At 41.9% G+C, this 14,189-nt stretch overlaps 1 protein-coding gene across 1 annotated transcript in view; it reads left to right on the forward strand.

The window, feature by feature from the left end:
- LOC126088250 (irregular chiasm C-roughest protein) overlaps positions 1 to 14,189 on the forward strand; it is a 379,377-nt gene that overhangs the window by 337,892 nt on the left and 27,296 nt on the right. Inside the window, exon 9 of the mRNA XM_049906380.1 lies at positions 8,649 to 8,824. Within this exon, the coding sequence (XP_049762337.1) occupies positions 8,649 to 8,824 (176 nt within the window). The remainder of the gene's footprint in view (positions 1 to 8,648; positions 8,825 to 14,189) is intronic.

Genomic DNA, 14,189 nt, shown 5'->3' on the forward strand with positions numbered 1-14,189 from the left:
TCAGTTGGATCATAGACTACTGGTAAACCGTGACCTGGTCGGATGAGTTCAGATTTCAGTTGGTAAGAATTGATGGTAGATTGGAGTGCATCGCAGCCACGGACGCAGGTCCTCCATAACGGTGTGGGCTGCGTGTACACACACTTAGCTGGGTCCTCTGATCCAACTGAACAAATCACTGACTGGAAATGCTTATGTTCGCCTACTTGGAGGCTGTTTGCTGCCATTAGTTAGTGTTCCCAAACAATGATGTGATGTCACCGGGCCACTATTGTTTGTCACTGGTTTGAAGGACATTCTAGGAAGTTCCAGCGAATGATTTAACCAACCACATAGACCGACATGAATCCCATTGATAATTTATCGGACGTGATCGAAAGATCAGGACGTGCTCAACATCCTGCAGCAGCAGCACTTTGGCAATTGCGGACGCCTGTAGGAACATCATGGCTCAGTATTTCTGCATGCAAGTTACAACGACTGGTTGAATCCATGCCATGATCGAACTGCTGCACTATGTCGGGAAAATGAAGGTCCGACAAGATATTATTACCTATCCCATGACTTTTTTCACCTCAGTGTACTGCTGCTCGTCAAGTGAACGCCAGATATAGGGGAGAATGGGCGAATCTGCCGCACGTAGGAGAATTTTGTTATTAATCAAAAGACTCTAATCTTAAAATCGTGAATTTATTCCTCATTTTTCTTACATGTGTTCATAATGCAGTACTTCCATAATATGTCTTACAAGAATAATATACAGAAGAATGGAAAAGAAAATAGAGAATGCGCTAGGTGACGATCAGTTTGGCTTTAGGAAAAGTAAAGGGACGAGAGAGGCAATTCTGACGTTACGGCTAATAATGGAAGCAAGGCGAAAGAAAAATCAAGACACTTTCATAGGATTTGTCGACCTGGAAAAAGCGTTCGACAATATAAAATGGTGCAAGCTGTTCGAGATTCTGATAAAAGTAGGGGTAAGCTATAGGGAGAGACGGGTCATATACAATATGTACAACAACCAAGAGGGAATAATAAGAGTGGACGATCAAGAACGAAGTGCTCGTATTAAGAACGGTGTAAGACAAGGCTGTAGCCTTTCGCCCCTACTCTTCAATCTGTACATCGAGGAAGCAATGATGGAAATAAAAGAAAGGTTCAGGAGTGGAATTAAAATACAAGGTGAAAGGATATCAATGATACGATTCGCTGATGACATTGCTATCCTGAGTGAAAGTGAAGAAGAATTAAATGATCTGCTGAACGGAATGAACAGTCTAATGAGTACGCAGTATGGTTTGAGAGTAAATCGGAGAAAGACGAAGGTAATGAGAAGTAGTAGAAATGAGAACAGCGAGAAACTTAACATCAGGATTGATGGTCACGAAGTTAATGAAGTTAAGGAATTCTGCTACCTAGGCAGTAAAATAACCAATGACGGACGGAGCAAGGAGGACATCAAAAGCAGACTCGCTATGGCAAAAAAGGCATTTCTGGCAAAGAGAAGTCTACTAATATCAAATATCGGCCTTAATTTGAGGAAGAAATTTCTGACGATGTACGTCTGGAGTACAGCATTGTATGGTAGTGAAACATGGACTGTGGGAAAACCGGAACAGAAGAGAGTCGAAGCATTTGAGATGTGGTGCTATAGACGAATGTTGAAAATTAGGTGGACTGATAAGGTAAGGAATGAGGAGGTTCTACGCAGAATCGGAGAGGAAAGGAATATGTGGAAAACACTGATAAGGAGAAGGGACAGGATGATAGGACATCTGCTAAGACATGAGGGAATGACTTCCATGGTACTAGAGGGAGTTGTGGAGGGCAAAAACTGTAGAGGAAGACAGAGACTGGAATACGTCAAGCTAATAATTGAGGACGTAGGTTGCAAGTGCTACTCTGAGATGAAGAGGTTAGCACAGGAAAGGAATTCGTGGCGGGCCGCATCAAACCAGTCAGTAGACTGATGACAAAAAAAAAAGACCAGTAATATGTCTCGAGAAAATGATACATCAAGCCGAACAAAACAACGCTCTCATAAATGTTTGACATTATGTCATATTGAGATACAGGACATAGGCGCTGGACAAAAATATGGAAACACCACAAGAAGCGAATGGTTGAAATGTAGATGCAACCATAGCCTGTAAGCTGTTACGTTACAAGTGTCGGGCATGGTCAGAATGGTGTTCTAGTAGACGGGAGGCCATTATATCGGGAGTAAGTGAATTTGAATGATGGAAAATGCTTGGTGCTCGCGTTGTGGGTGCTTCCGTGACCAAGGCAGCCGAAGTATTTGGTGTTTCAAGACGCATTGTGTCGGAGACTGATACCGCATACAGGCAAAGCCTTGAAACATCATCCAATTAAGTCACAACGAAGACGAATGCGTGGGTCGAGTCATCGTCAGGGACAGTCGTTGAAGTACGTTGTGACGGAACATTAAGACCACGACGGCTGCAAGGGTCGCTGCAGAACTGAATGTCGCACTCGCTAACCCTGCCAGCACTTAAACAACACTATGTGACTATCATAAGTAGCTAAATCCAGAGCAAATTCGAATTAGAGATCCACTCATCAGTGAGGGAAATATCCGTAACGTGAAAACGCGGTGCCGAATCTGCAAAACCGACTCTGTGGAAGATGAACGGCTCTGTTAAGTCTTGTTTCACACTGTTTTCAATTTCTGGACGAATTTACGTTCCAAGAGTGAAACACGGCGAGGGTGGGTGATTATTTGTGCAGCTATATCGTCCTATCCCATAAGCGCACCGAGCGAGGTGGCGCAGTGGGTAGACACTGGACTCGCATTCGGGAGGACGACGGTTCAATCCCGCGTCCGGCCATCCTGATATAGGTTTCCCGTGATTTCCCTAAATCGCTCCAGGCAAATGCCGGGATGGTTCCTTTGAAAGGGCACGGCCGACTTCCTTCCCCATCCTTCCCTAATCCGATGAGACCGATGACCTCGCTGTCTGGTCTCCTTCCCCAAAACCAACCAACCAACCATAAGCGCCACCGAATTCTACAAGATGGCATTATTTCCGAGGTATATGTGACTATTTTGGCTGATCAGGTTCATCCCACGGTACAGTGTTGCTAATGATGTTGCGTTCCACGACGACAGGCCTCAGATTCACACCGCCCAATTTGTCCAGGACTTGTTTCGTGAGCACAAACTGTCCCCTCTCCCCTGGCCACCATAGTCATTAGATCTCAGTACTATTGGGGAGAAGGGTGCTTGATTGTTATCGGCCTTCTTCGTCGTTACCTGAACTTCCCACTATTTTGCAGGGAGGGTGGTATAAAATTCCCTTGAAAACTATACAATACATATACATATGAATTCCGAGACGGCTGTAAGCTATCTTGAACGCCAAGTTTCCTACATATATTAGGCGTCGTAATCTGTTGTATCTTTGGTGCTTCCATATTTTTGTATGTATGCAAGGCAACTGTTATACTAATGTTTGGTATTTAAGTCTATTGTCGATTTTGTGTTTACAAACATTAGCGCTTTAGTTCAAATTTAGATCGTCTTCAGACCTGGAATTATAAAAGAGTGTGGGCTTTGGTAATTAAGTCTACTGTCGCTTGTTTACAACGACTAACCGTTTAGTTCAAATTTAGATCATTTTCAGAAATGGAATTATAAAGGAGTGTGGGCGGGATTTTCAGTCCGAACAGTTACAAAAATACAAAAATAATTATGGTCTATATATAATATTTAAATATCTCGCAGATCGCACCCCGAACTTATTTTCGTCACTCTTCCGTATTGGTGTGCTTCTTTTGCGATTACTCTAAGAGAGGGCATTATTTTTCTTGGTTGAAGAACACTCGCAGCGTGCTCGGCCATTGTCCATTATATCTTCTGCCTTTGAATGTTCATACGTTAGTCATGTAAGGAGGCCGAGAGCAGCGCATGTAGCTGATGGGTAGCTCTCCACTTGCAACGGATATCGTTTACACGTACATATATTTATCACATGTGTATGTCAGATTAGTTATGTAAGATGCCTTTTTGCTACTATCTCTTTTGGTCCCTTTAATATATCAGAAAATGGGCTAATTATCAACGATAATGCTAACTGCTGTAAATACAAATGCGACAGTAGTTTGCGATAAGACTTATCACGTATATAAAACATACAAAAAAGTATTAAGTCAAGTGTGTAACATATTTAATCAAAACGTCAAAAATCCAATGTCGACGTAAAAAAAGTCACAAAAATAATTACGTGGACTGTTCCATCCACCTCGTTGCGAATGGCTACAGTACTTCTCCATATTTTTCAAAATTCGTCGACACATTAACAAGTATTTCGTTTCAGATTAACATCCATATCATCTACTTGTTGTCGTCACATAAGTTCGTCATGTCAACTTCTGATTGAGATGATGAAAACTTACCTTTCCTCTTATAATTATTAAAATTGGCTTTCTTTACCGACTTTCCCTGTTCACTGATCCTCCATTCCTTTCCTTTAATCTTTTATACGGCACAGGCGTCTAAATTGTGGACTGATGCTTTTCCCTGTTTGTGTTTCTATATCTTTTACTATATTTGGAACGGTGTGAATATAATAAAAATAAACACATAATACTGTACTATTATATTACGCATCCAGCCATGGTGGTGCTATATTACCTAAGCGTGCATTGGTTGATTAAATGTATTACAAAAAATAAATAGCAAATGCTATCCAATAATTATTGTATCACTCAGTGTAAAAACGTATGTAAATTATTACTGTTATACGTGCACCTAACGATAAATTGTCGAGTAGGCTTTACCTCTTAAGAAGTATACTAGAAACAAAGAACGGATAACTGTAAACACACTCCATTTCAAAATATGGTTTACTCTAGCAAATAAAATCAGTGCCTTTTTCATGGCAAATTGTGTTTCTACATGAAAACTTAAACTGCCTTTAATTTTACGAAAACTGGTATTCCTTAAATTTCCCTCCATCCCGTACTAAAGCTCTCGGCTCTTGAAATCCTTACTCCATTTGTAAATGGCAGTGCTAGTAGTGGTCACTATTCATCAGGTGGAACGTATTGTGAGATTTTCTGCAATGCAATCTAAGAAGTAATGAAAGGGTCAGTGAGAAAAAGAACAGATAAAATTGAAAAGGCAACAGAAATTATTACTGGCAAGGAGAACGCCGCGCTGAGTGGCCGCCCGGTTAGAGGTGCCGTGCCACGGATTCCGCGGCCCCTCCCGCCAGAGGTTCGAGTCGTCCCTCGGGCATGGGTGTGTATGTTGCTTTCAGCATAAGTTCGTTTAAGTTAGTCTAAGTAGTGTATAAGTCTAGGGACCGATGAACTCAGCAGTTTGGTCCCTTAGGGTTTCACACACATTTGAACATTTGACAGGAAGAACATATGGCAGTCGGGTTGTTGTAAGTTTTTGTATTAATAATAGTACGTTATATTCCGAACTCAAACAGCCACCCACCACTGCTATGGTGGATGTTATCCAGCTCCCAAAAATCCTCAAGAGAATCGAGTTTGAAGTTTCCCGAGCAAATTTAGTAACCTATAGTAAGGTCAATTTCTCGAGAGGGAGCTCTGTGGTAAAGTTGTCGCCGGCTGATTGGAATCCGGGACGACGAAAATTTTTAAACGAAATTACATGTTCTACGAACATTTCCGAGGAGCGTAAAATACATAAAAATGGAGAAAAAGTCGCTAGCGCTCGAGACTGCTAATTTCTCGTTCCAGTCTTATTTCTGTTATTGTCTTTTTTCCGTTTTTTTCTGAGTCATTTAAATAAAAATTCATCACATATATACTTATTAACACATATCCAATTGTCATTTTTTTTAAAAATACATGTAGCATCTCCAATTACTTTTCACACCCAACCAGTGTTCATCGCAAATAAAATTTCTTAACCGCCGATCTTTTTAGAAGGTTCTTAATAAAGTGTGTAAATCAAAAACATTACAAATTTTTGTGCTTTCATTTTGATGGGATTGCTCGTAGAATAAGCTCCTATGTAGCTGGGTAATGAAACAGGACCACCCACAGTACAGGTGAATATTCTACCTCAGAACCACAGAGAGCGTCGAAGCAAACAGACTTGCTGTGGGATATTAACGATGGTCGTAAAACTTAAAAGTCGATTTTATTGAGAAGGTTTGAGAACTGTATTTAAATGCTTTGAAGGATTGATATTAGACTCCACAACCTCGCAGTCCAGATATGTAAGAAAAATTTGATTACCATTTATTCTCCTAGCCAGATTTTCTTTAAACTATAATTTCCTGATAGTGAAGGCTATGGACTTCGAAGCTGTATCTATCTAGCAGCAAGATTACGTAGCAGGAGAGAACCAAACGAAATTCCAGAAGTATAATGACAACTTTATTTAACTATGAATTTTACTAGTATATTGGTATTAATCGGTTTACTCTGTACCATAAAGTTATAAAAATACAAAACTGAAAGTTGTACGCTGAGAAACCTTCTTGTTAGTGACATTTGATTGAAATAAGACGCAACTACAGAAAATTGTACCGTGTTGCGCTACAGTGCAATAAAGCATTTCATGGGTCGAACGACGAACGTCAATCATTTTCTAAATTGATATAATACTATGCCGATCGTTAGTTTAAATGGCAAATTTTCTGAGGTAACAAGCCATCTTGACACTAAAGACGAACGTCAGTTCTTCCGCACATTATTATTGTGGCCAAATAGATTCAGAAAATATTCAATGTCATTTATTGTATGATGGAATCCTGCCCCTTATAATTTTCTCCAGTGTGAAGAATCTGGAAGGATAACTTTGTACAAATCGCATCTAACAAGACAGGTAAAATTTCATCTCTTTCAGATATAAAAAGAGTCAGCCCAGTCATTGGAAGAAAAGATAATTTCGTGTCCTATAACTCATGTCTCTAGACAAAGTCTTACGAAGACTCGCATTATTTCATCGTACACCGAAATCATGTCTCCAGTACATCTAAGAATTTGAAGTCCCTTCTTTCGTGCCTGTAAAATATGTTGCTGGTCCACCTAGAGCCAATACATTGATCGGCTACCTCTTTCAACATATATTACATCATCAGGTCGCATTCGATGGTATATTGATATACAGCGAGCTAGCGTCAGTACAAATATGTAAAACATTCTCGTTATTCTTGCCGCGTCAGTTCTGGATAAATCTCGAGCTTTCGTCGATTACCTCCATCGTCATCGTCAGCTCATGACGGTAACGATAGACATAATCGTCGAAAGCTCGAGATTTTATCCAGAACTAACGCGGCAAGAATACCGAGAAAGTTTTACACATAAGTGCTGTCGCGAAAAACTTCGTTCCAATCAGTACAAATATAAATCTAATCGTATGTATATATTGTACAACAGGTATTGTTTTGCTGAATATCCTAAAGACGTTCTCACAACAAAGGTATTCGCCTTTCATTTTACCAGAGAGAAATGTTATGAGCAATGGTGTCAGTGATCCTGAATTTGATAGAAATATTTTCAATATTTTATAATTTGTTGTTGGTAATTCTGTGCTCTATCTTTCACACGATGAGTGGATGGTTATTTTTGACGCATAGGGAGCAGTCTCTTGCATTCTGTTTCATCTGACCTAAGTAAGTAATAGTCATGCACTACATTTCATGTTCACCATTGGTGCAAATACTTTTAAGTGGTGACGCTGTACCTTATACGTCTTGCTACGACTTACGAATCATATCGGTAAACTGCCGAATTCACTCTTGCGCATCTGCTACCAGTTGTGACACAGATACACATTAACGTAATAGTCCATTACACTGATCAGTGAATGTGGTCATTTATCATTAACGTGACTGACTGACCTATGTGTAACATCTCTCACGAGGATGGAACGCCATATTATTCCAAACCAGTTCCAAAATTGCTGCATGCAAGACAGTTCTCCTTTTGTTGAGTGCAGGATGGGATAGTGCAATTTGTGTGCAATCTTTTGAACTGCTATTCCTGTATAATTCGAGAGCGTTTGCCGTGCTGTTCGAGCTTAGGGGAAAAACCATGACGGCTGAGGCGTAATGGGAATTTGGATGGAGGAGTGTAGTTCGTGTAAAGCCACTGTTCTAGGGTTGCGTGGTGGTTAGAACATCAGCCTCGTTTCCAGTCCCACCCCTTGTACGAATTTTCATTCACCACTTCAGTCTGCATACATGTTTGAGACTGGGAAAGGTGAGTTAAACCTGATACTTTAATGCGTTTGTTTATTTATCACATAATAATCCCCTACTTCTATTGAATGCCTCTTTCGCTATAGCAGTGCGAGTTTGTGCCTCCTGCTGCATCTCAAGTCTTCAGTGACTGTATATTCAATGTCCTTACAAGGTCTCACTCATGCTGGATAATAGCAAACTGACCTTGCAAGTCACCATCCTGTGCCACCTTGTTTTGCTCATGACATGTAATGACAGTATAAACTGAAGATTGTTTATTCCCTTGTCTTTGATGTTGAGATGGTGCCAGACTGTATAGTTATATATATGGGAAACTCTCAGTGCTGCAGCTCACTTCACTGGCTGAATGAGAGCATGGTAAATTGGTTTGTTTCCTGTCGGAGAAGGGCACGCTAGAAATGCAGTGAGAGAGTGAGTTGTCTTTTGTTGTGTGCGCAGGAGCGCCGCAGGTGCTCGGCGGTGACGAGGTGGTGGTGTCCCGCGGCGAGGACGCTCTGCTGACGCTGGTGGTGTGCGGAGACCCACGGCCAGACCGCGTCTCCTGGGAGTGGGGCAGCCAGCAGCTCAGGGAGGGCACCTCGCTGGGCCGCTACGAGGCCGACCCTCTCGCCGACGTAAGTAGTCCATCTCTTCACCGCTAACAACGAAGGGACGATCCCGTACTTTCACTACATTTTGCTTGGCACCAAACTTCTGAAGGTAAACCAGCAACCATAAACTTTAACAGCTTAGGAACACATTTGAGACGCTAAGAAAGATGAGGTTCTGAGGCCACCGTTGTCAGTTTTCAGACTGTAGCCAGTACGCGTGCTCCTAACATCTGTTGATCTTGGAGTGAAACAGCTTTATCAGTTCTGTACCATTACACTGTACATGTGAACATTTGCGGAAAGCTACGTCTCCTATATCTCTGATATTCACTTCCATATGGGCCAAAAACACAATATTTAATTACTGTGGGAATGCTCTACAGCTTCACTGACACCCATTTTTTCGTAAGTCTGGAGGGTCTTAGAGGAATGGCCCAGCGTAACCTCATGGTCCATGGTTTCAGCATTCCAGTCTGTAAAACTGAGACGGCCGCAGTGGCCGAGTGGTTCTAGGTGCTTCAGTCTTAAATCGCGCGACCGCTACGGTCGCAGGTACGAATCCTGCCTCGAGCATGGATGAGTGAGATGTCCTTAGGTTAGTTAGGTTTAAGTAGTTCTACTATCTAGGGGACTGATTACCTCAGATGTTAAGTCCCATATTGCTCAGAGCCATTTGAACCATTTGTAAAACTGACACCGAGGATTCTAGAATCCATCCGGCCTTACCGCCAAAACACAAGTAGATGTTCGTTGAAACAATGCACATTTTAAAAATTTTACAATGAAGAAGTTTTCAACAGTTTTGCATGAACTGAATAGTGGGAGGACACCATTTTCTGCAAGTCACATCGAGGGATACCATAATTTGTTATTTCCCCATAGTTCGTAGATGCCTTGCTAAATATATGGCCCAGATAGGCCAACGTCTAAACAGAAATGCTTAACAAACTATAAGATCAAGCTTGACAGACGTGACTTAACAGGACTACTACTACTACTGCGACATGCCTGAAGTGAAGAGACAGTTTTATCTGAATTTTTAGCATTGTGCTGCCCTGTCAGCAACTGTGATAAATGGACATGTAACACATTAGCCTCATTTGCAAATAGAAACCAAATTTTACCCAGGTTTCAGCCAAAATAATTTGGCCTTCTTCAGAAGCGAGTGGTATACAGTAGTTCAGTGTCACTCGCTTCTGAACCGTAAGGCAGAGAATGTGCTTAATGAAAACGATGATACCTAGGATCTTGAAGTGTTGGGGTAGGTCGTAATTGTTTGTGTGTGTGTCTGTGTGTGTGTGTGTGTGTGTGTGTGTGTGTGTGTGTGTGTGTGTGGTACCTGTAGAATACGTTCTTTATATTCTGGTTCCAGCTTCACACTAATTACGAAAAACACAACAGGGAAAAAGAATAGCCTATATATAAAAACTTCGTGTATTAGCATTAACAATAATAATAACTGTAAATATTAATTATAAACCGCTTCAAAAATAGTTTTGCATCACCTCGTTTCCGAGAGATCTGGAATCTGTACACAAAATTGGAATAGAGGCAAATATAAAACATCTTTTCCGCCCTTTTTACTGTGCCACCATACAGCGAGATTTTCAGAGGTGGTGGTCCAGAATGCGGTACACGCCGGTACCTCTGATACCCAGTAGCACATCCTCTTGGATTGATGCATGCCTGTACTCGTCGTGGCATACTATCCACAAGTTCATGAAGGCACTGTTGGTCCAGACTGTTCCACTCCTCGACGGCGATTCGGCGTAGATCCATGTGTGGATGGTGGGTCACGTCGTCCATAAAAAGCCCTTTTCAATCTATCCCAGGCATGTTCGATAGGGTTCATGTCTGTAGGACATGATGGCCACTCTAGTCGCGCGATGTCTTCATCCTGAAGGAAGTCGTTCACAAGACGTGCATGATGGGAGGCGCGAATTTTCGTGCATAAGGACTAATGCCTCACCAATATGCTGCCGATATGGTTGCACTGTCGGTCGGAGGATGGCATTCACGTGTCGTACAGCCGTTATGGCATCTTCCATGGCCACCAGCGGCGTACGTCGGCCGCACATACCACCACCCCAAAACAGGAAGGAACCTCTCCCTTGCTCCACTCGCTGGACAGTGTGTCTAAGGCGTTCAGCATGACCGAGTTGCCTGGTTGGAGACATACGCGACACTCAGCGGTGAAGAGAACGTGATGTCAGTCCTGAGTGGTCGATTCGGCATGTCGTTGGGCCCATCTATACCGCGCTGCATGGTGTCGTGGTTGCAAAGACGGACCTCGCCGTGGACATCGGTAGTGAAGTTGCGCATCATGCAGCCTATTGTGCACAGTTTGAGTCGTAACACGACGTCCTGTGGCTGCACGAAAAGTATTACTCAAAGTGGTGACGTTGCTGTCAGGATTCCTCCGAGTTGTAATTCGTAGGAAGCGGTCATTCACTGCAGTAGTAGCCCTTTGTCGAGCTGAGCCAGGCATGAAATCGACAGTTCCTGTTTCTCTGTATCTCCTCCATGTGCGAACAACATCGCTTTGGATTACCCCGAGACGCCTGGACACTTCCTGGCACAAAGTAACAATGCGGACACGATCTAACCGCGGTGTAGGCATGGTTGAACTACAGACAACATGAGCTGTCTACCTCATTCATGGAGGAACGACTGGAACTGATCGGCTGTCGGACCCCCTCCGTCTAATAGGCGCTGCGCGGGTTTGGTGACATCTCTGAACAGTTAAAGGGACTGTGTCTGTGATACAATATCCACAGTCAACGTCTATCTTGAAGAGTTCTGGGAACCAGGCAAATTCAAAACATTTTGTTTTTATGTGTGTAGTTTCACAACATAAAGTGGGTTAATTATCTTTTTTATAGGAAGCATAAGATCCTAAGACTTGGGTAAAGAAACAATTAACTTCTTAAGAACGTTTTATTTATTAATTGATGACTACTTTCGGAAGACTGGTCCATTATAAAACCATGCTGAGGAACGAAATGCAGTGGGCGTTACAGTAGATAGCAATAAAGACTTAACAAATTTCCAAACCTGTTCGAAGGTAGATAACTTACTGCGTCCACAAGTCTTGCATTACAATAAGAAGTGCATGTAAGTAACTGACCACATATTATATAAACATGGCAATATAGTATTATGTAGCGTAAACATCACTTTATGGGAAAACGTAAACTATTACTAATGGGTACTTGCAGCTACAGCATAAGCTAGGACAGTGGCCTATAGGAGCAGCGTGAGTCATCGGATTGGGACTTTTTTTACTGTGATATAAATGTATGTTACAGAAATAATTTATAAAATAATAACTTAACACGTTGTGAACAGTCTATATTAATAAAAGATTAGAAAGTATAATCATAAAATTTCATCGGGTAGCATGAAGCCATACACTGCGTGCTATAAAACTAACACAAACGGAAACAAGAAAAGGACATGTGGAAAATCTACAATACAATTAAATTAAAACAAAATATAGTCATTTTTTATTTTTTTCATTTTTTTAAAGAGCTATAGCTGGAAGTCCTTTATTTATAGAATCGCCGATTTTGCAGGAATTTAGTTTCATCATCAGGTGCAGTCCGTAGAATTTGAGTTAGGAAGTCTTATGAAAAGAAAACATAACGAAAATGAAAAGTATATACTGGACGAACATACAAAATAAAGTGATATACAGGACATAAAATCCCGTCTGAGGCCTGCGATCATTTTATTGTTATAAATTGGCCACCAATGCTGTACAATCGCAATAAAGTCATGAGATGTTCAATTGAATCTTTTATTAGAACATGTTACGCGTTTCGGGATTACACCCATCTTCAGACATCACAAACTTCTACTCCTTCCTAAAGAACCAGGCGTACAGCCTTGACAACTCAAAGAAAGTGTCGAATAACATATGACTGCGACAGTAGCAGTCCTGAAGCAGAGCAGTACCATCCGTCACACTTTAACTAAAAGGCTTGACCTATGTCGGTCAATACTAGTTAACTATGATGACAGGGGCGTTGTACGCCCAGTTACACCCTAATTAAACTATAGATAATGACTGAGGTTTTAAATATGTGAGACAAGTAAGGTGCTCGCTATTAGGCATGTTCGGTGGGGATACTTTACACGATGACCATATGTGCTTAAAGTCGTAAAGGTTGTCCTTGAACTTTATATACCCAACCAAGTAAATTTCCTACCATTTAATACAATTTACGTATAGTTAATACACACATGGACTTCATCACATAAAGCTTACTTCGCTTACAATTACTGTTATCAGCTCCCAATACGTGATATACAGACAACCAATGTTATTCAGCCTTGACTCTCCGTAAGCGCACGCACACGAGTTGCTATGTGCTCAGTGCAGTTCCGCGTGCAACGGTCAGTGCCAATGTAGTTGCCACTGCCAACGACCGCGTGGTGAAGAGATGCCGGGGTTGTCCTTCACCTAAGTAGTTTTAATTCGACGTGGTACCACGGTACTATAGGTTTTCATGTTAATGCTGACTGTGCCTTACTCTGGCATGTTATAGTAATTTTATGCTTCTGAAGAAGGCTAGATTAATGTAGCCGAAACCTGGTAAAGACCAGAAAATTTGTGAAAATGAGGATGATTGTTCAAAATATTAGTCCATCACCGTTGCTGACGGGGCTGCAGTGTGCTAAAAATTCTTAGAATTGTACGGAAATGTTTTGTTGTGAAACCAAACTGTCTGCAGTTGTTGCATTTTCATTCTGACTTTCGCAAAGACCGCGCAAGGGGGCCGTCCGGTGTGGCTGTGCGGTTAAAGGCGCTTCAGTCTGGAACCGCGTGACCGCTACGGTCGCAGGTTCGGATCCTGCCTCGGGCATGGATGTGTGTTATGTCCTTAGGTTAGTTAGGTCTAATTAGTCTTAAGTTCTAGGCGACTGATGACCTCAGAAGGTAAGTCGCATAGTGCTCAGAGCCATTTGAACCATTTTTGAACCGCGCAAGGTAGCCGCGTGGTCTTAGGCGCCTTGCCACTGTCAGTGCGGCACTCCCCGTAGGAGGTTCGAGTCCTCCCTCGGGTATGGGTGTGTGTGTTGTCCATAGCGTAAGTTAGTTTAAGTTAGATTAAACAGTATCTGGGCTTAGGGACCGATGGCCTCAGCAGTTTGGTCCCGTAAGACCATACCACAAATTTCCATTTTACTTTTGCAAAGGCTTGCTGTGGCTACGGGAGGAAAATTACTTGGTTTGTCTTTTCAGTGACAAATCTATGTTCCATGTGACTGGGAAGATGAATCTTCATAACGTGGGAAACTAGGGCAAAGGACAATCACAGAAGATTGTCGAACGCATTTGTGATTCTCTAAAAGTTATTTTCGGTTGCGGAATGTCTTCATCATA

This window comes from Schistocerca cancellata, chromosome 6, assembly GCF_023864275.1.
Source record: "Schistocerca cancellata isolate TAMUIC-IGC-003103 chromosome 6, iqSchCanc2.1, whole genome shotgun sequence".
Classification (NCBI taxonomy): Eukaryota; Metazoa; Arthropoda; class Insecta; order Orthoptera; family Acrididae; genus Schistocerca; species Schistocerca cancellata.